Below are 25,920 nucleotides of genomic sequence, written 5' to 3'. Positions count from 1 at the left end.
CATTGGCGGAAGGGTCAAGAACCAGAGGACATAGATTTAAGGTGATTGGCAAAAGCACCAAAGGTGACATGAGGAAAAACCTTTTTACACAGCGAGTGGTTGAGATCTGGAATGCACTGCCTGAGGGGGTGGTGGAGGCAGATTCAATCGTGGCTTTCAAAAGGGAATTGGATAAGTACTTGAAGGGAAGAAATTTGCAGGGCTACAGGAATAGGGTGGGGGAGTGGGACTAGGAACATAGGAACAGGAGTAGGCCATTCAGCCTCTCGCGCCTGCTCCGCCATTTGATAAGATCATGGCTGATCTGTGATCATGGCTGAGCTGGATTGCTCTTGCAGAAAGCTGGGACAGACTCGACGGGCCGAATGGCCTCCTTCCGTGCTGTAACCATTCTATGACTCTATGTGCTTGTAGGTCAACTAATGCAGATATCTGCTGATCTCAGAGTTCCTCTTGGTTTGGGGACCCAAGTTTCAAAACCCATGTCCTAAGCTACCTCCCTTTTACTGGGATGCAGATCAATCCTTTCATTAGGATGGCCTGCCAGGCAACCTATTGTGAAAATAATTAGTGCTGGATTTCCTGAAATGCAGCGGAGACAATATTTTCTCTTTTACTTGATTTCTATTGGGATTTATTCTTCCAACATTTTGTCATTAAATTTCCTCCTTTCAAGAAGAGACCGATTATCCAGAAGAATGTTCGGTTAAATGAAAATCTTGGTACCTTGTAAATTTCACTTTTTTTCAATAACGTGCACAAATCTGCGTAAAGATATTTTATTGAAATTATGCCCATAAATTGCAGCAGCAGAACACCTTGCTCTGAATGCTCCTGAATATCATGTTTCTGAGACATTACCATTTAATTCAGATATCTGGAGGCATATTATACACTGTTCATGAAGTTGAAGAACAATTCTTTGACTAAACTGTCACTATAGAAACCTCTTCACTTCAGTAAAAAAAAATCTTTAACTTCATACTCAATTTATTGAAGGAGATAAAACACTACAACTTGCTGGAGAAACCCGTATTAACCTATAAATCCTGGATTGAATAAAGCTCTTGGTCCCCATCGCCAATGTATTAAACTGCTTTCAGATGCTCCACTACAGGAGATATACAATGTGTATTATTTGTAGTGTTGCTGTATGACATAATATGCTTTCCTCCAATGTATCCTCTATTTTTCTTTATGGTGGTTTTGCTTTCCACTACAAGTCCTCTTCCATCAGGGAAGATGTAGGGTTGTTTTGTTCGTCTATAGCTAGTGTCAGAGCTGCTCCACAAGCAGTTGATAGGAGATCTGGGTCTGTTTGATGCCTTCCTTCTGCAGGTCACTCCACTTTGTTGACAGGCCAAACTGCGATGAGGGAAGTGATTTGGAACAATAAACAGCCCCAGAGCTTGAACTCGCACCCTGGTGGGGGAGGGGGATAGGGGAGGGGATAGGGTTAAGGGAGGGGGAGGGAGTGCAGTGACTGGTTCAATCGCGGATCTGCTCACTAGCCACTGACCTGTTCAGTAGCTGGTCTCCGATCGGGGAGACTCATACTCGGCCCCCTCAGTCATTTTGAGAATAGTCAACATATCATGTAACAAACTTTTTTTGAACAACTCTTTTTTTAATGGGTTTTTGAGTAAAGTTTTTTGTCGTGATTTTCCCGGCTTGACACTTCAGTAAAAGGCCAAAAATAAACCGTTGTTACACAAAAGTCTTTCCTCAAAATGTGAGAAGAATCTGATCTGTTTCGAAAGCGCAGAGGATGAAGCTTGAATTCCCCAGCAAAGGAACTAAGCGTGAAGTATACCCCATAATAGACTGTGGCTTGTTACTTACCAATTCATTATTTCTGTGTTTGAGGTGACTTTCCTTAAGGCATGTGCTTTAAAAGTAATGTTGTGCTAGATACCATTGACTAGATTCTAATTTTTTTTACTCATTTAGAAACACCTTCTTAAAAGTCTGTTCTTTCATAGGAATGAGATATACTTCATGTTGTGAAACCTGTTTCCTTTCTATTAAACTTCTTCAGAGTGGTCCGTTGTGTATAGATGTTAAATGCGGATTGCATCTGGCCTGGCTATGATGACTGCCACTGTTGAATAGCCTGTCAGCACTCATTATCTCTGGTCAAATATGAAGAAAGGCTACTTGGGGGAAGTACCATAGGGCTTCCATTACCCATTTATCCTTCCACTCCAACATGATTCAGCTGTTTGAGAGGAGAGAAGAAAACTGCTGGGGGAAGTTTTTAAAGTGACATTCTCACATTGTGATATCAGAAAAGTAATATTGCTTTCCTTTAGTTTAATGTCTCAATCTAAATTGAAGCTAACATTTTATGACTGATGCGTTTTCTTCATCCAAATGCACAGGGCTGGATTTCCATGAAGATTTGCACAGAATTGGATCAAAAGAAGGCCTGAAAGGACGGAAACTCCAAAAGGCATTTGAGAGCTTTGCGTGGAATATCACTGTATTAAAAGTAAGTAACTTCCATATTTGGGCCTCCACTGATCTCTCATAATCTTCCGATGGGGCATGCACCAACAGCCATTGTGACTGATCTGCTTTACCTCCCATACAGGCACAGTACACATTCTGCTAGCAAGTTCAGCTCCAACAAATTAAAAATCAGTCAACCATTTGTACCCACTATAGTCCACCTTTTTCTGAAGAATGCTGCTTTATTTTTCTTAAATAATAACAGGATTGCTTCTGTGTGATCTGTTGTTACCACCATAGAACAGAGCAACTCCTTAAAAAATCTCAGTGAGTCCCCCTAAACTCCTCCTTACATTTGCTCTTAGAGGTTAATATCATGTCACTGCAAATCAAGATCTGTGCACTTTAATATTTACTCAACAAGAACAACTTGATAAAGCCTCTAAATTACTTGACATAAGGGCATTGCAATATTTAATTTTACTTTACTTTATATCTCTTGATCCTGATGGTAAAATATTTAATATGTCAGTGGTGGTTTCAAGTATATTTATGTGTGAAATGATATACACAGTGAGTGAATAAGGGAGGAAGAGGCAATCTACCCCAGCAGTGAGATATTATGCAATTTTAAAATGACAGGAATATCCTGGCATTGGTGTGAATTCACAAAGCTGGAGCCCTGTTAACATGACATCAGCTGTTTTAAGGGAGAGAACTTTACTCGATGGTGTGGTGATATGGGCTGGTTTTTCTGGCACTTATCACCACCAGTTTTTGCAAAGGAAAATCAGATATGGGCTGTAGTTCAAAATAATAGGATCACATGTGTGCTGGGCCTTAGATTAGATTGTAATAACTGAAGGTCTGTGCTTTTTACTTCTGATCTGTGTTCAGCTTACATTGAATGATGGACCAGGTGAATTCACTCTTCAGAAACTCTTTAATTAAAAACTTTTTATGAAAACTTGAAGTGAAATCTTTTTATACACTTTTGCTGTATTGAATCTTTTTGTTAAGGTATTTCAGCAGGTCGTCAACCTACATTTTTCTTGCTTACTGGCTCTGTTAACAATTAAAGTTTAACAAAATAAACTAGTGCTTGAAAAATCTTGCTTTGATGTAAAATGGAAGTGACAGGGTCAGTACCTCATCGAATAAAATGTTAAATAATAATGCTGTCACCATGTGACAGATTGGGATTGACGTAACAAGAAGTCGGACTAAAATAATTAGCATTTCTTACAAACCCTGTAATAAAACAGCGATACTCCCGGGGATTAGATCTTTTTCATACTGTTGAACTGCACGTGATGTTATGCAGTTCAGTTTCAGAAATGTTAGGTTTCAATCCTCTGATAGTAACATGGTCAGGTTTAGAACTGTTAGGTTTAAATCCTATGATAGTAACACAATGAATTTCTGAAATCTTAGGTTTAAGTCCTCTGATAGTACCATGGTCAGTTTCAGAAATGGAACGTTCATCTGCTCCTCTTGAGCATTGCAATGTTTGGCAAAGGGATTGTGTAAAATTTCTTTTAGTTTTGTCATTCTCTTTCCCCTCCTTCCCTTTGTTACTTAGTCCAGTTCCATTAAGCAGCAAATAATGGCTCAAACTCTTGAGTAGGGGGAACGTTCTAAAATTGTCTTTGGTGGCATCTTGATGCCATAAAAGGTTGTCGGAGTATGAAATGCCTTGCCACAGCAACGGATGAAGCGAAGACCATTGTATCTTTTAAGGGAAAATTGGATAAAGGGCTGTGGGGAGAGAGCGGAGTAGTGAGATTAGTTTTGGATTGCCCTCGCAAAGAGGTGGCACAGACACGATGAATGGAATGGCCTCCTTCTGCAAACGTTTATTGTTTTTTCATGGTTCCTCGCATAAAGCATTCCAGACAGTGGAGTAAGTGAAGTTCTCACTTGAACTTCTCAACTCGCATTTTTTTTTAATACAAGAAAATGGTTATGTGGTTATTTTTATGCTGTGGGCATGTGACCGTCTTTGAGACCTCTGCTAATGTTTCTTTTGAAGCAGCTGCTGAAAGCTGCGTGAGAAGGGCTCAGAGTTGCTGTTCCTCTGATTTTGTTTTCTTCTTATTCTCCCTCTGAGGAGACTCCTCCCACTATGCGCACAGCTATGATTAGGGCCTTGCCTGTGTGGAATCCCTGGGGGCAAACCCATGACTAACTAACCCATAACTGAAAGCCATGATGTGGAGATGCCGGTGATGGACTGGGGTTGACAATTGTAAACAATTTTACAACACCAAGTTATAGTCCAGCAATTTTATTTTAAATTCACAAGCTTTCGGAGGCTTCCCCCTTCCTCAGGTGAACGATGTGAAGGGGGAAGCCTCCGAAAGCTTGTGAATTTAAAATAAAATTGCTGGACTATAACTTGGTGTTGTAAAATTGTTTACAATAACTGAAAGCAGTCACACATTTCACAGATTGATGTAGATTTCAAAACTTAGGTTTAAAATAAAGAGTCACTGTTCCAGAACAGAGCTTTTGAACTTGAATTTTTAGGACGATTTTTTTTGTACTTGCTGAGATGATGAATGTTGGTGCAGAGGAATGGAATACTTCTGACACTCAGACTCAGGCAACCCCAGGTCAGGTATAGTACCATGGAATCTAGAATAAAGCTCTCGCCACTCTGTGCAAAAATGTGCTTTTGTCCCAATCTTAGCCGAACCCCTACTGCACCACTGTGACATTTTACCAGTTTTTCACAGGAATCTGAGGGAGTTTTCCAATTTAGGAACAGTTTTGTGGTACAGATCCGCACCACTACAAACTGGGTTGTGATTGGTCAAATTCATTTCACATAGGACTGTTGCATCCGACAGAGTAGACTTTAGCAGTCTGGATTGCATTAGGACTAGGGCCCAGATTTGAAAGGCCTTCGGTTAACTCAGTGTGCGACCCATGCCCATGTTATTTTCCCATCCAGTAAAGGCAGACACTGAAATGCAATTGAACAATCCCGGTTTTAATGGAGCAAACAATTAGCTGGATATTACTTGGAGTCTCTCTGCAAAGGAGAATGACAACATTGAGGTGTCTTCTTTGTCTTTGTGACAATATCAACCTCCTCAAAACCGTTTGTTGATAAGAGACCTTGGATGGATCATTTGCAGTAGAGAATGAAGCCTTTTTGTTCAATAAAACTGTTGCACCGAGTAAAAATCTGCTGATAGGGTTTTGGAATGTGGTCAAATTGGAAAATGTATGAAGACCTTGGATTTGCTACAAGAGATTTTTTTTTACTATTGAAACAATGGGTCTCTTCAGTGGTTTAAAGAGTGAATAAGTTGAGCTAATGGAGCGCTGCAGGGCTGATCTGTGGAAACCTAGACAATTAAAGAAAGAGTTTCATCATCAAAGGGCCCAAGTTCAAAATCGAGTGTTACAAAGAATTATGATTAGCGTTCTTTTATTTGTTTTATTGGTTTAGATACTTCAATTTGTTACCTAAGTAGTGAGCACTGAGGGCCTTATTTGACCAATCATGACCCAGTTTGTAGTGATGCGGGCCTGCACCGCAAAACTGCTCCTAAATTGACGAACTCGCTCAGACAGATGCACTTCTTCTGTTAATCAACCTTCAGTTATTTGGTGAACTGCCTTGAATCGAAACAAAAGCCAAGAGTGCTGGAAACACTCAGCAGGTCAGTCAGCATCTGTGGAGAGAACAGACAAGTTCACGCACTGGGTGCAGACCCTTCCAAAAGATAAACCAGTCCCGTTCTGTCCACGGATGTTGACTGACCTGCTGTGTTTTTCCATTATTTTCTGTTTCTGTCTCCAGCACCTGCAGTATTTTGATTTTTACTCGCCCTGGAGATGTTACCGTGTCTAAATTAAGTTCAATAGGGCACGGGTCATTAAGCAGGATGCTTCAGTGATCGTGACCCATGCCATTGTTACCCCTAGACTTGACTATTCTAATTCTCTCCTGGCCGGCCTCCCACCTTGCACCCGCCATAAACTTGAGCTCATCCAAAACTCTGCTGCCCATATCCTAACTTTCACCTAGGCCTGTTCACCCATCACCCTTGTGCTTGCTGACCTACATTGGCTTCTGGCCCGGCAATGCTTCGATTTTAAAATTCTCATCCTTGTTCTCAATTCCCTCCATGGCCTCGCCCCTCCCTATTTCTGTTACCTCCTCCAGCCCTACAACCCTCCAAGGTCTCTGCGCTCCTCCTATTCCACATCCCCGATTTTCATTTTTTTTAAATCGTTCATGGGATGTGGGCACTGCTGGCAAGGCCAGCACTTATTGCCCAACGCTAATTGCCCTTGAGAAGGTGAGCCGCCTTCTTGAACCGCTGCAGTCCGTGTGGTGAAGGTTCTCCCACAGTGCTGTTAGGAAGGGAGTTCCAGGATTTTGACCCAGCGACGATGAAGGAACGGCGATATATTTCCAAGTCGGGATGGTGCGTGACTTGGATGGGAACGTGCAGGTGGTGTTGTTCCCATGTGCCTGCTGCCTTCATCGCTCCACCATTGGCGGCCGTGCCTTCAGCTGCCTAGGCCCTAAGCTCTGGAATTCCCTCCCTAAATCTCTGCCTCTCTAACACTCTCTCCTCCTTTAAGACGCTCTTTGGCCAAGCTTTTGGCCACCTGTCCTTATGTGACTCGGAGTCAAATTTTATTTGATAACGCTCCTGTGAAGTGCCTTGGGACATTTTACCACATTAAAGGTGCTATATAAATGCAAGTTGTTGTTGTTGATGGTTCTCATACATTCCCCACTCAACTCCAGCGTGGGAACACCATCAGTTCAAGGATTGCAGTGATCCACCACCACCACCACCTTCTCAGGGCATCTAGGGATGGGCAATGAATGTAGCCTTGCCAGTGTCATTTACAACTAATAACAAATAATAAGAGTTGTCAGCATTTAGTATTGAAACCATGGGTAAACTTTCCTTTTCACCACATGGTTGGTGATCTGGCGGATTAGATTGTCGCCCGTTATAGAAACCACCCGATATTCATCCTATTGAAATCATGTGTTGAAGGTGAAAATTACCCCCCATGTTTCAAATATAATGCAAAACCGGGACAAGGATATTTTCTGATTGTTAATTTTGTTGTAATTAATTTTAAAAGGGGTATTGATATTCTTTCTCCGATCAAGAGATTATTTTGTTTGCAATAGTAATCTGTTTAATTCCTTCCTGTAGCAGCAGTGTTTGTGGTCTCTGTTTATCTGTACTGTATTATCTATCTGTCTCTGTCTAACCTATGAGTGTCTGTGTATCTATATGTGTATCAAACTTTATCTCTATCTGCACCTCTATCTATCTGTTCACTTGTGTAACTGGCTGTGCCTGTTTATCATGTTTAGACATTTCTCTCAGACGATGTAAGAGGGAGGGGCTGCAGTTTGTGAGAAGTGTGTGAGAGAACGTTTGTGAGTGGGGGGTCCAGGGCACTTAGCTTATTCTCAAGAGCCCAGGAAAAGAAACTGTGGAGTGTGACACACAAATGGGAAACTATCCAGCCCGTGGGAGAGCAACTTACACAACATCACTTAAACCCACTGCATTCACCAGAAAAGCTGAGCTGTCACACAGTAAAATAAATGTAATCCCCTCCCCCAGTACTTTCCACATTTGAAACCATGTTTTATAAGTCGGAGCTTCACGTCATGCTGCTCTGCTTTTGTTGGGTGAAATTCTCTGAACTGATCCTGCTTCTACAAAGATCAAGGGAAAGAACACACAAGGTCTGGTCACCCGATCAGATGTTCCTGGTGAGGTCTGTTTCTCGCAGAGAGTGCCGTTTAGGAGCTGAGGCACAGAGCCAGCCATGACCTAACTGAATGGCGGAACAGGCTTGAGGGGCTGAATGGCCTACTCCTGTTTCTATGTACCTGAGAAATCAATGTCTGAGTTTCCATTCGTTGATGGATGTAAAATCTGACACCGAGGGCCAGCAATTTCCTTCCTTAAAGTAGGGGATCATCAGGTAGTGAAGGGGAGGGTGGGGTGGGAGGAGTCTGTGATAGAATAACCATACATGAATTTGATGGAGATGGCTTGTTGGACCAAATGGCCTTTTTTGGCATTGGACTTTATCAGGTAAACTCACTGATCCTGCACAGGTTGGAGAATCACGCTATAGTATTCTAGCCCAATTTCAAATCTGCGATCCCTGCAATAAGGAGCTCCCTGCTGGGAGCAAGGGTTTGGTGAATTTACCCACATGTACTTATTTGGGTGGATCTCACAAAGTTGTCTTTCAATCTGTGCCCAAATTAGAATAGAATCTGATCCAGGGGAAGGAGGCAGCAATGCTTAAACACAGTCATAGGATGGCTGTGTGAAAAAAAGCTACCCATGGATTTAGAGGGCTGCCTTAGAATAATGACTTGATTTGCTGCAAAGCAGTAATTCCTTCACAACAGAGCAGAGTGGAGTCAACATGGAACTGGGTGTCTGTGGGATGGGAGGTGACTCTTTACTTCCAGCTTTCAAATAATACAAAAAAAAAGGTGGCAGTATCAAAGGTGAATAAATATTTCTTCCAATCAGCAATATTTTACACCTGGGGAGAGCAGGCTTCCAAAATCAGTAAATTTCCCGCAGGCCCTGTTCACTGTTAATTTAGGAGTTTATTCAACAACAACGTCTGTAAAACGCCTTTAACACAGTAAAACATCCTAAGGCGGTTCACAAGGAACTTGAAGGTTTTTTCCACTATTTTTCTGCGATTCTGGTTTGCACTGAGGAAAATTGTATGAACAAATGCTTTTCACTGATCCACGTAACTGTTGGCTTGCAGTCAGGACCGCAGCAGCCTTTCCTGTTGAGTAAGAAACCTGGGTGTGAGGAACTTTTTAAAAAGAAAAAAAAAATCATTCAAACTGTGGTATAAACAACAGGGGTACAGTAGACTCTTATTATTGCTTCCCCTTGGCCCAATTCCCAGCTGGAATATGGAACTCTGCAACGAAAAACATTTATAAATGTGTATAATTTTTAAATTGAAGGTGGTCGTACAGGACGGGGTATTTATGGTGTGTGTGGTGCCCCTCTGTGGTGAGTTTGAGGTATTACAGACCTTTTATGCCCTGCATCCAATCTATAATATAGTTCTATGCAGCATCACTGCAAAAGTCCCAGAACTACTAATACACATAGCCATTGCCAGCCGTTAAATCAGGATAGAGAGATCAGAACAAAATGTCTGTACAGCAAGGCTGCATGAGAGGTGGTGCTCCAGATGTGTGCATACATGTTTGTTTGGTGAGGATTTTTTTTACCCCTCAAAGCTTTTGTTACTGGCAGATAAAATAAATCCTCTCCCCCACACAAGGCTGGTCATTTTGTTCAGTCATATTAACGTGCTTGTTTTCTTTCTCTCTCCTTTCACTTTTGTTCTTCCCTGTCCTTAAGGTGCTGACTTACTGGGCTGCAGAAGCACTGGTCACCCTCCAGCACCTTGCCCAAATGGGCATTCTTCATATGTAAGGCTACACCGTGGGTATTGCCAGCCTATTCAACCATGGGAGGTTCTCAATCCTATTCTCACCTGATGTCCACACGCACTCACTTTCCACCAGGAGTCTCTGGATACTGATCTGAGGTGGAAATACTGGCTAATTTTCCACCCCTCCCAAGCTAAGGGGGCACTGAGGTCCTTTGTAGCTCCAGCTGTGCTGAGCTGACTCAGCACAGAGCAAGGACCGAACATGGTACCTTCCTAGTCTGGATGGCTCAGTTCTATAAGAGGCTGTGCACTTGCCAACTTAGCCACTGGAGGAATGTATCAGATTTAATCATTTAAATGGGCGAGGAAGTGGTGATTTCAGGGTACACATGCCCTCCACTGAATTTGCATGTCCAGAACCAATGAATTGCATGCTCCCAGATCACATGCAAGGTAACTGTTAGCCTCTTTTGGCAGCAGGTTTTTGTGAATTCTAGGCCAGTTTATTAAAGTGCCTTGTGATTCCATGACACTTAGGGGGTGAAATTGGTCTTCAGTGAGAGCACAAAATGGGCTAGAGTGAATCAGCAGCTCATTTACATCCCGTTCAATTTATTTCCCATGGAAATCAATAGAAAGGAGAATCGGGCGAGGTGTAAAATAGGCTTCAGATTTATTATTGCCTTGTTTTGCGCTACTGCTGAAGACCAATTTCACCCCCATAATCTCTGGGGGATCTTTACCAGAAAATCTGGTAGCTCCGCACTCCCAAACAATTACTTATCTTCGAATATTATTTAGGTGTTATTTCAACAGAGGGGTTAAGGGAGGGAGCATCCAAAGTGTTTGCAAATAAGCATTTGGAGAAAAACTGCAGATTATAATACACATCAGCAGACTAGCAAATGCTTAACCCTTATACAGGAGTCATCAATCCAGTGTAACGTTTTGAAGCAGTGAGTGTGCAGCCTTAATAAGCTGCACCAGATCAGCAGAAAAACAGCTCCCCTGAACTCTGACAGCATCCTCCAGAGTAAACCAGTCAGAGGATCGCCTCCTATACAAATGACCCCACCTGTGCTCCAACCTGACACAAATGGCTTGTTTATTTTGTGCTGGAATCATTTCCTCTACAGCTGCTTGTGGGCAATGGGACGGATTGAATTCACTCTAGTTGGGACATGGAACAATTTGCAGCTGGATACACACTAATGTATTGCATCATTGAGTTGTAGGCTGTGTGTGTGTGTATTTACCGTTCTCTTTCCCCCTTCCCTCAGTCGCCTCCTTTCCATGAGGAGTCGTGGATCTCGGGCAGCTTTTCGGGGGAAGGGAAGTATTTCCACCCCCCTCCTCAGGAGCAGACCTGAGTTACTGGGTAACTGTGGGGAAGAGCTGTAAGAGGACAGAAAGAGAAAATCAAAGAAGGGGGTGCAACGAAGGTTCACTAGATTGATTCCTGGGATGAGAAGTTTGTCCTGTGAGGAGAGATTGGGTAGAATGGGCCTATATTCTCTGGAGTTTAGAAGAATGAGAGGTGATCTCATTGAAACCTCTAAAATTCTGATAGGGCTTGACAGGGTAGATGCTGAGAGGCTGTTTCTCCTGGCTGGAGCTTCTAGAACTAGGGATCGTAGTCTCAAGATAAAGGGTCGGCCATTTAGGACCGAGATGAAGAAAAATTTCTTCACTCAGAGGGTTGTGAATGTTTGCAATTCTCTACCCCAGAGGGCTGTGGTTGCTCAGTCATTGAGTATATTCAAGATTGAGATCGATAGATTTTTGGACTCTAAGAGAATCAAGGGATATCGGCATAAGGCGGGAAAGTGGAGATGAGATAGAAGATCGGCCATGATCTGATTGAATGGCGGAGCAGGCTCGAGGGGCCATATGACCTCCTCCTGCTCCTATTTCTTATGTTCTTATGTAATTCGATCACAATAACAAACTGATTTGGATGGAGGTTTTGTGAAGGGGATTGGGGGCTATTGAAGGTGTCTGTGTAAATCCGTGGAAAAGATCCTCAGAATCAAAAAGACGAAGTTACAAAAATAAGACGAAACTCCAGCTGTTGCATGTCACCATGATAAATACGTGCGAATGGAAATTGAGTCTGTGTAGATACACAGGTGGGTATTAGCGAGTGAGAGCAAAATCACAATATTAGATCCTTTGCAGGGAGTGCTGGTTATGCTGCTGTGACCTGATAGGGACACTTTCATTTACATTCCAGTGATACAAGGATTGTAGAATTAACTTGCTGAAGACGGTGATTAATGAAGTGGTTCATGGGGGTTAACATCAAGATGAAGGCTTGTACTGGGGTGGGGGGGTACAGATTCACCCGTTCTTCACTTGTGAGCCTAGATGGTGAGTGTTGGCAGGCTATTTTATCACAGCCAAGCCCAATCGTCCCTCGCCTGATGATCACACAACGTCCCATGGCATTATAGGTCATTGGATAGTGACAAACTCTGGATGAAATCCTTTACCCCCTTAGTCCAAGGGTGATTGTGGCCAGTTGGTGCTCGCCTATTGCTGCCCAGCCTGAGACCCTACTGACGCAGCATAGACTGGGCATCAAACCCAGGGCCTTCCTGGTCTGCGTCACTCAGTTCCAATCTTGCTTGTTTTTTCCAGTGTGCTCAGGAATTAATGCAGAGTGAGTTTACACCAAGGGCAGGTGTGAAATTAATCCTCTGCTGTAGCAGCACGTATCAGTCTCGAGACCAGTATGCTTTCAAGGTCGAGATTTGCTACATGTTGTAAATGTCGCATCCCAGCTAAAAAACTAGGTCACGGAAAAATGCATTGTCACTCCTGAAGTTGTAACTTTAAAATGAAGATGGGTCAATGTTTGTAAAAGAATAATCACAAAATAAACACTCCCTGCGTACTGTACAAGATAAAATTCAAATTCAGTGCGATACTGTGACAAACCCTCTTGATAACTAAAGGGCAAAGTTGGAGAAGAGGAGGCATGTAACCAGGATGTCAGACACACAGACACACACAAGATTGTTTGTGCCACAGCTCTGATCACGACATCCTGGACACCGAAATTGGCAAGGATATAAGAAGCAGGGTTTCCTGCCTCTTTCCTGTGTACTAACTTCCTGTTTACAGTAACGAGGGGAAGCCACAATGCTTAAAATAAACCAGGTGAACAGAACAGTTATTAAATGCACAGTTACTGCTGAAACAAATGCAGCACAGTTCAGTCTGCGGCAATGAAATAACTTGGTTATCATCAGCCTAATGTCTGCCTCCTGCTTCTGTCCTGCTGCCCTTCAGTCAGTTTTAACAAGACACACCTTCCAGGTGGCTTCTCTTTTTGTATCTCGGAGTTGAGTTTAATGTGATGCCCAGGCAGTCTTGTAGTACTTCACTTGCTGATGGTGTAGTTTCTCTCTCTATTTTTCTCTCCTCCCTTCTTCTACTGAGGTATTAATCCCTTATGGGGCTGCCGCCAGGCACTCTCCGGTACCTTGCCCAAGTAGCTATTATTTATTTGAAGCCTTGACAGTGAGTTAGCCTTTTGATTTTAAGGTTAGACTTGATCGAAATCCGATCATTACCTCCCAAAAGATGGATTCCAGAATTCAAGTTAAGCCCAATAAAAAACTCCAAAATATCAACGATGCAACTGATGCGACTGCTCTCCTGATAGGTTTGGGGAGCACTTTATTTATTCTGCATACAACTCGCATTCATATAGCGACCTAACATAGAAAAACATCCAAAGACATTTTGTCGAGGTGTAAGTCTTTTTTAAAAAATAGGAAAAAAAACCTCTGAAAATACATTAGGATAATGCATTGTAGTCTGGGACTCCCTGAATATTGGTGTTACCCATTCATGGTTTGCAGGGCAGAGCAGTTGAACCATGCTGTTATTATTTGAGAGTACTTGCTTTACAGTATATTGTGTCAGTGAACAGGCAAGCTGCAGTCACTTTAAGTGCTGTGCTGGAATTGCCTGTGCTCCCTGACAAAAACTGTATTTTACCAAATTTTTTTACTTAAGAAAATAAGGTGAAGAGCTAACTGTCCAGACCTTGGGACATCACCAAGGTTGAAAAGAAGTTGAAGAAAATACAACACAAATCAGAAGTACCGATTAAGAAACACTAAGCTTGGGTTTTTAAAGCCTGCAGATTGTACTAGGAAAGAAAGACTGAAGAAGATAAAAGGTCAGTTTTGAGCTGCTAGGAAAGAGTGAGTTACACAGGAGACAGTGTGATGACTCTTGATTTCCATTTGGTGAGAATGGAGAATGGAGAAAGTGCATGTAGGATGCTGCAATTGAATTCTATGCAAGAAGAGACAATACAAATGCATAGGCCTTTGAGTCTATCCGGCTTTTCCCATTCATTCGCGACACTTTGAGACCCTACAGACTACTTCCACCTCCTTCCTGTCTTGATGTCAAGCTCATGTTATTCTACTGAATCCAGCCTCTGTCCATTTCCTATTTGAATGCCTCACATGAAGCAGTTTTCTTTTGGTGCTTGCTGCTAGCCTATTCCATCAATTAAGAATTCAAGTTGTTAGCTATGATTAGTTACCTGTTTTATTAGCTTATTAATCATGGCCAAATTCAACATCAGAAACTTCTCACATCCACTCAATCAAATCTTCCTTCATGATCATATCTGTAATCCCCAGGCTTAGTGTGAACACCAGGGATACAAGAACTGGTATTATTACTTCTGCTTAAAGACCATATTCTGTAATCCATCCAAATTGCCAGTTATAAAAAAAAATTACAGTGGACCCACATTTCTGCACTCCAAGGGTAATAAATATTTACCTGCTAGGTATGAAAGTGGAGCCAAAGAAAATTGGGGTGTTCAAAATGCAGCTGGGCTCTAGACTGGGAGAGTTGGGGTACTAGAGGAATGAGGTTTGATTTGGTTAATTGGCCTTTCTTCATCCTTGATGGTCTTTATGACCTTTGTGATTCCCACTCCACCAACTTTTTTGAACGTTGCAGTTGGGCTGTTGCATTTACCGTCAAGGTTTTCCATTCTCCAACATTACTGAGCATTAATTATGCCTGGTGTGTTGACTCTGCCGAGGAAAATGGGAGTGATATTAACTGAATATGGTAAAGAATCCCTGTGTGAGTAACCCTCGTGCGTTTGTCTCTTTTAGGGTCAAGCGGATCTCCTGAAGCACGCAAAAAACGAGGCATTGGATAACCTGAGACAGATCCACTACGCAGCACAGTCTTGTGGTATCAGTAAGAACGGCTCGACATCTCCAGACCTGTTCAGAACACGGGGGAATCTGGAGACCATTCCTGAGAGTGAAAATACAAGTGACAATGGGTCTTGCTGACCCTAACAGAGGCAGGAACGACAAGAAGTTGTAAATAAAGCACACACATATTCACATTCTCGCTTCAGCTCCTTATTCCAACCACTGACAGGTGATTTTTGTTCGACATGGATTGGATTTGACAGAGTCGTCTAATGGCATTTCATTTTCAAAACAAGGTCACATACTTGGCAACAGTGCTGCTTTTACTGAGTCGTCACTACTCAGTACTTTAGAGCAGTGCTACTCACACATGTTTAGTTGAGGGCCACAATCCAAGCCAATGTCTTGCTCGAGAGTTACTCTCAGGATTGCTGCAATGGTGGGATGTGGATCTAGGCTGGCAGTTCCTTACACACTGAGCTCCCAATTTTAATCATGCCACTTGTCAAGCGGAGGCTAGCTATTCCTTTACGGAAAGAGGGGAAAAAAAACCCCATAGAACCAATAGTTCTATTAAATAGCTGTATTTTAGTCAAATCCTTTCGCTTGCTGTTTGATAGCTGGGATACAGTTCATGAATGGAAGCCCAGAGACGCATGGAGCAGCAAGTCTGCTGGAGGTCACAGGTCAAGAGCAGGCGGGCCCCCGTTATGTTCTGGATAGTTTTCAGGCATGTTTCATCAACCAGGTGAGCAGCTATGATTTAGAAATCACGAAACAAGTGCTACATTTTCTGCCTATTGACTATGAATGGGTGGAAATCTAACCCAAGTGGTGATGACAGAATGTATCTGAAAGTTTTATTGCAGGTCAAACATTTGTATCAAACTCCTCCAATATTTATGTCACTTCCAATCTGAGTTTGGAATTCAAGCTACTTTTCATCACCGGGAATGTAAAACAATCATTATTTCAGTGAAGAGGAACAATTCGTGTCCTCACTGTAAAACAGTCATTGTACAACTACTCCTATTTCGGCTTCATTTCAAAGGGACTTGTCAGATCCAAATCATCGTCTCACTTCCAGTTATTGTGACTAGGCAGTTACAGTGGAATCTCATTACCCGCCCACCTGATATTGTGTGTCTGTGTAATAAAGCCATGCAAAATAATATTTATGTTTCTCATTCTGAATTTCTACATAAATGTTTTTTGAAAACTCATTTGCACTTATCAGCTGTTGATCAGGGATGAATGAAAGTTGTTTACCACGTAAAGCAGGAACCTCTTTGATTTTAAAGTTCATGACTATTAATGCAACTAATAAACTGCATCACCTACAATACTTGTACATGTTTCTGGACTTGACGTAGCAGTAGTATTTCCCCATGTATAAAAAAGACAGGCAGAAGGATTTCATTTTGGTATTTTTTTGTTGAGTTTCTCAGTGATTATGAAAGAAAAAGCATTACAAATAAATTAGCTGTTCTTTCAGCAATATAATGTGTGACACTTGGCACAATTCAACGTCATCAGAAAGGAATCAGTTGAAAATGAGTGATTGTCGTCATTTCATTGCCGCAGCCAACTGCGCTGTGATCAGCTGGAAGAAATGCAAATAATTTTAAAAAACAAAATGGAAATCAGATGCTGCAAAATGGAGGCAGGAGGCCATGAGAGACTTTTCAAATTTTGAGTGAATACATTTGCTGTCCCAATCTGTGAACTGTCTTTTCCCCAGGGAAGGATTGAAGAGTTATTATTGACCAATCGATGAAGAGCAATTGGATACTTGATCCAGCTGCCTCTTCTTTCATTAGTTTATATATCTCCTTCTGGATGCTGCATTATAATGTCCTTACTTTAATTTTCTAAGTAACATTGTTCTACTATTGACCCTATACGTGTAGCCTTGCATTCTGTTTTTTATTTGTGCTCATCGGTTATTCAATCTGCAAAAGTTCTGGATTGAAATCTGAATAATAGATGCTTCTGGACAGTGACCCTTGTGTTAAAGGCAGCCTGTGTAGAGATCATTTATCGAGTGAGTCCTTAAGAAGGGCCTTGTCATTCGTGAATCCTGTTCAAAGTTATATGGTAGAACCACTTATCTGTATGGACACTCCCAAACATCGATGATCTAGAAATCTCAAACTAAGATTCCATTTCAACTCCCAGCTCCCATTTACAAGAGTTCAGTCAAAAGCAAAATACTGGGGATGCTGGAAATCCGAAATAAAAACAGAAAAGGCTGGAAAAGCTCAGCAAGTGAGGCAGCATCTGTGGAGAAAGAAACAGAGTTAACATTTCAGGTCTTTTCCAGCATTTTCTGTTTTTAATACAGGTGTTCAGCATTAGACTTATCTATAAAAGATTGATACATCTGTGTCTTTCTGTCCCCATGTACCTTTAGCATGTTTTTAAAGTTATGCGCTGAGAATTTCCTTGGAGTTTCTCCCGATCAGCAGCCGAAACTTCAGTGGAAGATCGAAGGAAACCCCAGAGAAACCGTGTAAACAGGGTTTCTGCCAATCATCCTCCGAAGATACGATGGGAGTACCCCGAGGAAATTCCCGATGATGCTGGTCAATAAAAGAGTTAGTGACATCGAGTGGGAGAATCTTAGTGTGTTTTATTTGCACCGTATCAGTAGGTGGTTCAATTGGACGCTTTTGATCCTTTCAATGGTGGCCAATAGGAATGTGTGGCACCCAGCAGATGGTTGGATAAGTGTGGCCTAACACAGTATCACTCACAAAGAAGGTTGGTGCAGACTGGTCTTGAGCTCTGCAGTACATACTAATAAGTTTAGAGTCTTTGTTAGCAGTGAGGAGCAGAGCTGTGTTGTTTCAGCTTTGGATGATCAGAATTTGAAAGAAACTGAAGTGCTAATGTGTGAACCAGTAATTATGGGATTGATACCTGATTTTGCACAAAACCTGAGCTTGAAGGGCTCTGAATCAAAATCTGAGAAATTAAGATTAACCTGAATATGTCTAAGCCACCTGAATGTGGTTCGGTTCTGAATTTGAATTCAGTTCAGAGGTTGTCCCTATAACATAGACCTCCTGCAGCTAGGTTTTAACCACTTTCTGCTTTGTTCTGGGCGTTCATATAGGCTTACTGGGGGGGTAAAATTGGTCTTCAGCGGTATTGCAAAATTGTGGCTAGCAAATCATAGCCCGCTTTATATCCCATCTGATTTTCTCTTCCATTGCGGAAAAGAAAACCAGGAGTGGTGTAAAAATGGGCTGCTGATTCATTATCGCCTGTTTTGCACTACTGCCAAATTCCAATTTCACCCCAACAGTCTCCATTCTGTATCCCTGTGGTATCACTGCATTTCCTGGATACATATCTCCCTGTCTTCTGAATTCCAATTATATCACTCTGTATCTTGCAGATTATCATTAGGAGCAGGAAGCCTGGCTAATTAATTTCTTTCCCCCTCCCTAACCCTTCCTGTGGCCAACGGTAACACTCCTACCATTGTCCCAGCTGAGATTACCTCAGAGCCTTCTGGTTCCTATGGTTCATCTACTTAACATCATAGACTCTTATAGCACAGAAGGTGGCCATTTGGCCCAGCGTGCCTGTGCTGGCTCTTTGAAAGAGGTTTCCAACTCTTTCTCCATAGCCCTGCAAATTTTTCCTTATCAGTTTTATGTCTAATTCCCTTGCTGGACAAACTCACAAGCTATTAGGGGAGCCCACATATTAATTCAGACTGGAATTTTGCAATATGAATGTGCATAACAGACTGATTTCCTGCTATATATATGACTTTATATATGTACAAATGCATGTTTTTCAAAAAAAAACTTAGATTCTGTGAAGTGCCGTTAAATTTAGGCTGTTCATGTATCAGATGTAGCTTGGATGATGGCCTGAAAGTAAAACACATGCAATTGGACAAAAGACAATGGCCCTGAGCTTCCATAGCTTCATGGCTAGAGTTGCAATGGAAGATCAGTGGATCGGCAGCAGAATATCACTGCCAATACAGCACATGCCCCAACAAGGGAGACACTGCGTTGATAGTTCACAGCTGGTCAGAAATCTGCACACTGTGGATAGGCTTAAATGTCTCAAGATTTTGGCTTCTTCATCCAGTAGATCACATCTTGTGGTTAATGACTGTGAGCAGCTCTTCCTGCAGGCTGACATGCACAAGTCTACCTAATATGAACGTGGGCCTTCAAACAGTTAATTTAAAGGCTTCAAATTAACAGGATCCATTTTGCTGATTAACATGAAAATGAAGAATCCTGGCCTGATTCTAACCCCCTCCCCCCTTCACACGCCCCACAAGAGCAGGGTGTGCAGGAGAGTAAAATCCTTGCAGCGACCTACTCACCCGATCTTCACAAGCCTCGTGCCTCGTTCCATGTTCCATTTTAACAGGCGCGTTCCGTCCAGCCAGCGAGACCCACGCATTAGGCAGGCAAGGGCTTCATTGAAATTCAACAGTTGGGATCCAATGATGTTATTCAGATCCTGACTATATTTTAAGTCTGGACAGCAGTGCCTCACCAGGAGCACTGGGCGTGAAGGAGCTGCAGGCCCATACGAAGGCCAAAAAGGTAAGTAACTTTTTTCCAAACGGTTTCCTTGTGGGCCAGAAGGAGCAGGAGTGCTCCTCTGGGCCCCACAAGGAAACCTAGGGCCCAAATCTCCCACTCCTGCCCGCGAGGACTTACCCCCTCCACCACTTACCTGAGTGCTGGCAACCATTCCTCAGACCCTGGCGACAGCCTCCTGCCACGCGCGCCTGACTCCCGCCCGACGTCATTGACGCTGGGTTCGGGCCGGAGTTGGGCCTGGTATATTTACATGAGACCCGGGAATTAAAATGGGCCAGACTTCACGTTGGCAAGCTGGGGCGAGCCTGATGCTTGTCCTGCCAGCTCCACCCTTACCCCTCGCCCCCAGTTAAAATTGAGGTTTCTACCTTAATTTGGAGCTTCTAATGACTAATTCTCCACAGTGACTAAGGCATGATTTGGTTCCGGTGAGAGGCTGTTCTTTCAACAACATAAAGTAAATTCTCACTTCCCTTGGAAGATTTCCTGAAATTTAGAAGTAACTACGGTAAACCTTTACATATTTGAAACCAAAACTAACTTGCATTAAAGTGAATGTTTTACATTTTGTCTAATGCATGCAAGGTTACTTCCTATTAAATACAATACCTGTAATACCAATACTTGGTATTAGAGAAGTTGCAACCGAAGGATCCTTAGTTTTTTTTCCCCATATCTACTTCGTTATTCCAGTCAAGTAAGTAAATCAAAGCAGATGTGCATAACTATTTCTAATAGAACTGATGAGGGGTGTCTCGGCTGAAAATGCTAATAGGACCACAGCTCCAGCCTTTCAAAGAGCAGATCTTGTCAGCTCTGAATAACACTTTGTGAATGAAATCCAGAAGCGATCTTGGCCCTTACTCAAAGTGAATCTGCATCAAAGTGTAGACAAATGTTAATGTATAGATACTCCCTGGACAACTGAAGAGCCTTTCCTGTGTTTTACTATAAGCCTAGGATGACTGCCCATTGTTGATGTAACAAAGAAAAGTAAAGAAAGACTTGCATTTACATAGCACCTTACATTGTTCAGAAATGTCTCAAAGTGCTTGACATACAATGAATTTCTTTAAAGTGTAGTTACTGTTGTTATGTAAGCAAATGTAGTGACTAAAAGACAATTTGTGGACACAGCTGTACTCTGAAGCTGTGGAAAAATTCAACCAGGGATACCACCATCCTGGTGAACTCCTTTATTTAGCAGTGTATATATTTGAAGAGATGGTATCATTTTTGTTTTCCTGTAAAAACCATGTATTTCAAAAATAAAACCTGTACATTGTCCATTACTTATCTAAATCTTGTAATAAAGTTTAAGCCGTTCCAGTGTGTTTAGTTAAATACAATCATTTCCTTGGTCCTTAAAAGCTTCTATGATATAAATTGTGGATTATTTGGCGTCATGTTTAAAATGTACTGGAGTATCATAAATGGGTGTGTTATTTCTCAGTGAAACACTCTAAAGCTCTTGCAATGAGCTGATGCTGTCATAGCCCTGCTCTAGTATGGTTATCTTGTAACATTCCAATCAGTGATATGAATCCACACAATAAGATCCAAATGTGGTCAGTAGATATGAGGAAAATCATACCAGTATTGAAAGATAAGTGCTCCCGCAGACAACTCCAACTTGAAATCTTAAACACAAAAAAATTGATGTTTATTCTAAAAAGCCCGTCTAAATGGCTGCAAATGCATTTGAGGGTGTTCCACATGCTTGGGCCTTTATAATGTTTATAAACCGCTTGATCTTTCTGACCCTTAATGTTTTCCGTAGAACTGTCCGGAGTTACAGAGAATTATAGAGAATGTACAGCACAGAAACAGGCCATTTGGCCCAACTGGTCTGTGCCAGTGTTTATGCTCCACACGAGCCTCCACCCACCCTACTTCATCTAACCCTATTAGCATACCCTTCTATTCATTTCTTCCTCATGTACTAATCTATGCTATTCACCTCAACTGCTCCATGTGATAGCAAGTTCTGCATTCTAACCACACTCTGGGTAAAGACGTTTCTCCTGAATTTATTAGTGCCCACCTTATATTTATGACCCCTAGTTTTGGACTCCCCCATAAGTGAAAACATCTTCTCCATGACTACCCTATCAAACCCCTTCATAATTTTAAAGACCTCTATTAGATCACCCCTCGGCCTTCTCCTTTCTGGAGAGAAAAGCCCCAGCCTGTTCAGTCGTTCCTGATAGTTGTAGCCTCTCGGTTCTGGTATCATTCTTGTAAATCTTTTTTGCACCTTCTCCAGTGCCTCTGTGTTCTTTTTGTAATATGGAGACCGGAACTGTGCATAGTATTTTAAGTGTGGTCTAACCAAGGTTCAATATGAGTTTAACATAACTTCTCTGCTTTTCAATTCTATTCCTCTAGAATTGAACCCATGCTTTGTTTGTATTTTTATGGCCTTGTTAACCTGCATTGCTACTTTTAATAATTTGTGAGTTTGTACTCTTAGATACCTTTGCTCCTCTACACCATTTGGACTCTGAGGCCTAAATTTTTACTCGGAAAAACAGGTGGGTTGGGGCAATAAAAAGTTTTAAAATCTAAAACCTGCACCCAACCCGCCACCAACCCGTCCATTTCCGGTTTTAATGGAAGCGGGACGAGGGGTGGGTGACCAAACCGTTCTTAGGAGGCGGATCGGTCACTAAAAGCTTTCAAGGAGGCTGTGGGCCTCCATTTTTACAGCTTTTTTGTTTTTAACTCCTGGGGGCTGGGATTCCCAGGTCTTCTACTTCACGCCACACAAGAAGAGGCGAGAAGGCCCAAAACTGCAGTTAAGTGCCTTTATAGCATAGCTTGTGGGCCTGGAGGAGTTGGAGTACTTCCCACAGGCCCAACAAGCCTACCTGCAACAACCACCCACACGATTTCCAAACCCCCCCCCCCCCCCTCACCCCACGATCTACGATGACTCCCGACCCCGAAACCCCCGACGACTCCTGAAGACTCCCGAACCCACCCCCCCAATGACCCTGACCCCTCAATGACCCCCGACCCCGACCCCCCCCCCCCCCCCCATCTAAGACTTAACTTTTCACATCTGCTTCCTGGTTTTTCTCCCATCCGACTGAGGCCAGCCTGTCAACCGATTTTAAAAAAACAAAAGACGTCCTTACGTCAAAATTGTAAGGACATCCAGGAAATCCGTACTTCTGAGTTTGCCGTCAGGAATTCCCGGCTCCGGACTAAAATTTAGGCCTTATTTTCCAAAGAATATGTTGCCTCCTTATTCCTCTTACCAAAATGTACAACCTCACACATATCCATAATGAAATTCATTTGCCATTTACCCACCCATGCTGCAAGTTTATTAACGTCTTCTTGTATTTTGTCGCAGTTTTCCTTAGTATTAGTTATACCCCCCCCCAAATTGGTGTCGTCCGCAAATTTTGAAATTGTACTTCCGATTGCCGAGTCAGAACCGTTTATGTAAATGGTGAGTTTGAATGTGGAGTTGTGAATAATTATTCAAATTGAAGTCAATGGAAAAAGAAAATCAGGCACTGTGTAAAACAGGCTGCCGATTCACTATTGCCCCTTTCGCACTTTGGCTGAAGACCAATTTCCCCCCCACAGTTTGCGTTATCTGACCTTCTCAATGTGGGAGGAGTATGAGTGTGCAGAAGGTTAACTGGACGGAGACAGTGGATCTAAGTTATAAAAAGTAAAGTAAAAGACAATTGTTCATGCCAATTTAAATCAGAAATTATAGGATCAAGAATGGAACTGCTCCACAAGTATTGTAGCTGTAACCAGCACTCCTCTAATTTGAAAGAGAATTAATTATTATATTTAAGCTGTGCCTTTTATGAGAATACAAGTCAAGTGTATAAGGATCTTCACTGCTCTTTTTCCTGATTTTCTTCCTCATGTGTGATATATCTCCTGTGGCCCAGAGATCAGGGCAGGCAAGCTGGTCCAGGGTATGGTCAATGCCACTCTGGACCAGTTGTTAGGGAGTGCAGAAGGACACTTGGGTAGAGACATCCCATTCACTTTTTCTCCACCATGCGAGGACATGACAGGCCTCTCCTCAGCATCTCCCATTTCAGCAAAGTGGCTGAGATCCAACTTTTAACCCATTGCTCCTTGAGCCATGAAACAGTGGTACATTACAAAGGCCCAGCTCCCCACCCCATTTTTAAAATGTCATTTAACATAACATTCTTTCCATTTGGTTGACATTTCATTTTTTCTATTTATTGTACTTCCCTGAGATTGCCAGAACAAGGATTGGTTCAGTTTTAATGAGCGGATATGTGATACACACGATGCCAGTGAATTAAGTGTAAATGTTAAGGCTGCTGCAACTATCCAGTAACATTGATTCTGTTATTGCTTCTGCCAGCTTCGAGCTAACAATAGACTAGATTCTGAAATAAAGGTTCTTGTTTCACATTATTAATATGTGACTCAAGCCAATCCTCTTACTCATCCGCTCTGATGAATGTAAGATATTCTTAGAGCAGCGTTGTACGTCAAGAGAAGATTATTTTTTGTCATTATTCTCTACTTGTTTGTTCTGTGTGTCATATCTCTCAGTCTGAGGTTGCCAGAACAAGGCTTATTTAAGAAAACATCTACTATTCAATCTTGAGATATATAAACAATCAGAATTCCAAAGCAGATGAAATGCCATGAAAATCCCAGGATAGAAATGGGCGACATCACTTCATTACTGCCCTGTGGTCCACTTGAGGTCTGGGAAGGACTAAAGTTTTAAAACAAATCCCGACTGGCAGATCTCTTCATGCTATGTCTCTGTCCCAGCTTGGAGAATGTGATGGTCTGTTTGGGCTGTGTACTTCTCCATAGTAACTTTGAATCCTCCATAAACTTCCAATATTCGAGCACTGTAGCTACAACCCACTGGAACAACTGTAGAAGCATTTGGTGGAATCTGCCAGCAGGAGATTTTCCTCAAGGAACACAAGCCAAGTGTTGATTGGCTCAGGACAATATCTTACAGCCGACAACATCGAGAGTAGCCTTTATACTGCAATGGCTATATGCAACACACGGGCAGAGTGGCAGATGGCACAAACAGCTGCTACATTACGATGCAGATCTGAAAAGCAGACCAAGAAGAAGGTAGATGAATTTAGTGCAGGTAGATAACAGGATTGTTGGAGCAACTAAGTGGATCCAGAGGAGTGAGGTAACAGCTATTGGCATCTGCAATTTTCTGAGGGACAGTTAACAGTTAACCAGGTATCGAAGTGAAGAGTAGGATAATCAATAGTAAAATAAATTTTTATGTGAAAGTTACTCTGTTGAGAAAGTTCAAATTGCTGTTTGTTTTAAAATCGCAATGGGCATGATTTTAACCTGGAGGCGGGAAGGGACCGGGGGGTAAGATAATCAGCCCCGAAAGGTAAGTTGGCACGTTGCAATCTGTGATCGCAACCTTAATAAGGTTAATAATTTTTGAGTCCAGGCTCCGTGCTGTCGGGCGGGAAGGCCGGGGATCTGAGAAGTGGGAGGGGGCTGATGCAGGGAGGACATCGGGGTGGGAGGCGGGGGTGGGGGGGGGATGCTGGGAAGAGATCGGAGGTCACTCCAAGAGGAAGAAGAGAGCGGAGGTTGGGTGAACAGTCGGAGGTATGGGGGAGTGAGGATGGGAGTGGGACCATTTGGGGGAGGGGTCCAGCATGGGGGGGTCCTACATTGGGGGGGGTGTAGCATCGGAGGTGGGGTCCAGCACCAGGGGGGAGTATCCGGGGAGGAGAGATCGGCCGATCGCGGGGTCGTGTCGTGCCAGGTGAGCTTGTTGGGCCTGGAAGAAGCACTCCTGCTCCTCTGGGCCCATAAGCAGTGCAATAAAGACACTCACCTCATGGATCCAGCCCTTCCCACCTGCTTTCACCTGACGTGAATCAAAAGCGATGGGAAATCCAAACAGTTAAGGTTAAAGTTGTTTTACTTTTGTAATACACAAAAAACTAAGTACCTCGACTATTTCATTGAAGTGCATTGCCCCTTTAAGTATCAGCCCGCCAGCTTAAAGTGGGGGGAGGAATTCCGGGCGTCTGTTGTGCGCGCGCATCCAAACGTGCCTGGGTCAAACCCAGATGTGGGCGCGTTGGAACCGGGATGCGGTCCCGCTCCAAAAATCCACTATTTTTACTGCTCACCCGCCCCCAACCCACCCATTCTTGGGGGTTAAAATTACCCCTAATCTGTCCATCTTTGCTGTTCCTAAAAATACT

General features: G+C 42.6%; 1 protein-coding gene across 1 annotated transcript in view; it reads left to right on the top strand.

Annotated features, from left to right (window-relative positions):
* The window catches only part of plcl5 (phospholipase C like 5), a 175,862-nt gene extending 154,849 nt beyond the window's left edge, over positions 1–21,013 (top strand). The window contains exons 5-6 of the mRNA XM_067968881.1: positions 2,382–2,491; positions 15,057–21,013. Of these exons, the coding sequence (XP_067824982.1) occupies positions 2,382–2,491; positions 15,057–15,242 (296 nt within the window). The 3' untranslated portion in view covers positions 15,243–21,013. The remainder of the gene's footprint in view (positions 1–2,381; positions 2,492–15,056) is intronic.
* Positions 21,014–25,920: the final 4,907 nt, after the last annotated feature.

Source organism: Heptranchias perlo, chromosome 30 (genome assembly GCF_035084215.1).
Source record: "Heptranchias perlo isolate sHepPer1 chromosome 30, sHepPer1.hap1, whole genome shotgun sequence".
NCBI lineage: Eukaryota > Metazoa > Chordata > Chondrichthyes > Hexanchiformes > Hexanchidae > Heptranchias > Heptranchias perlo.
The sequence above is the reverse complement of the archived record's forward strand: the minus strand, read 5'-3'. Positions and strand labels throughout refer to the sequence as shown.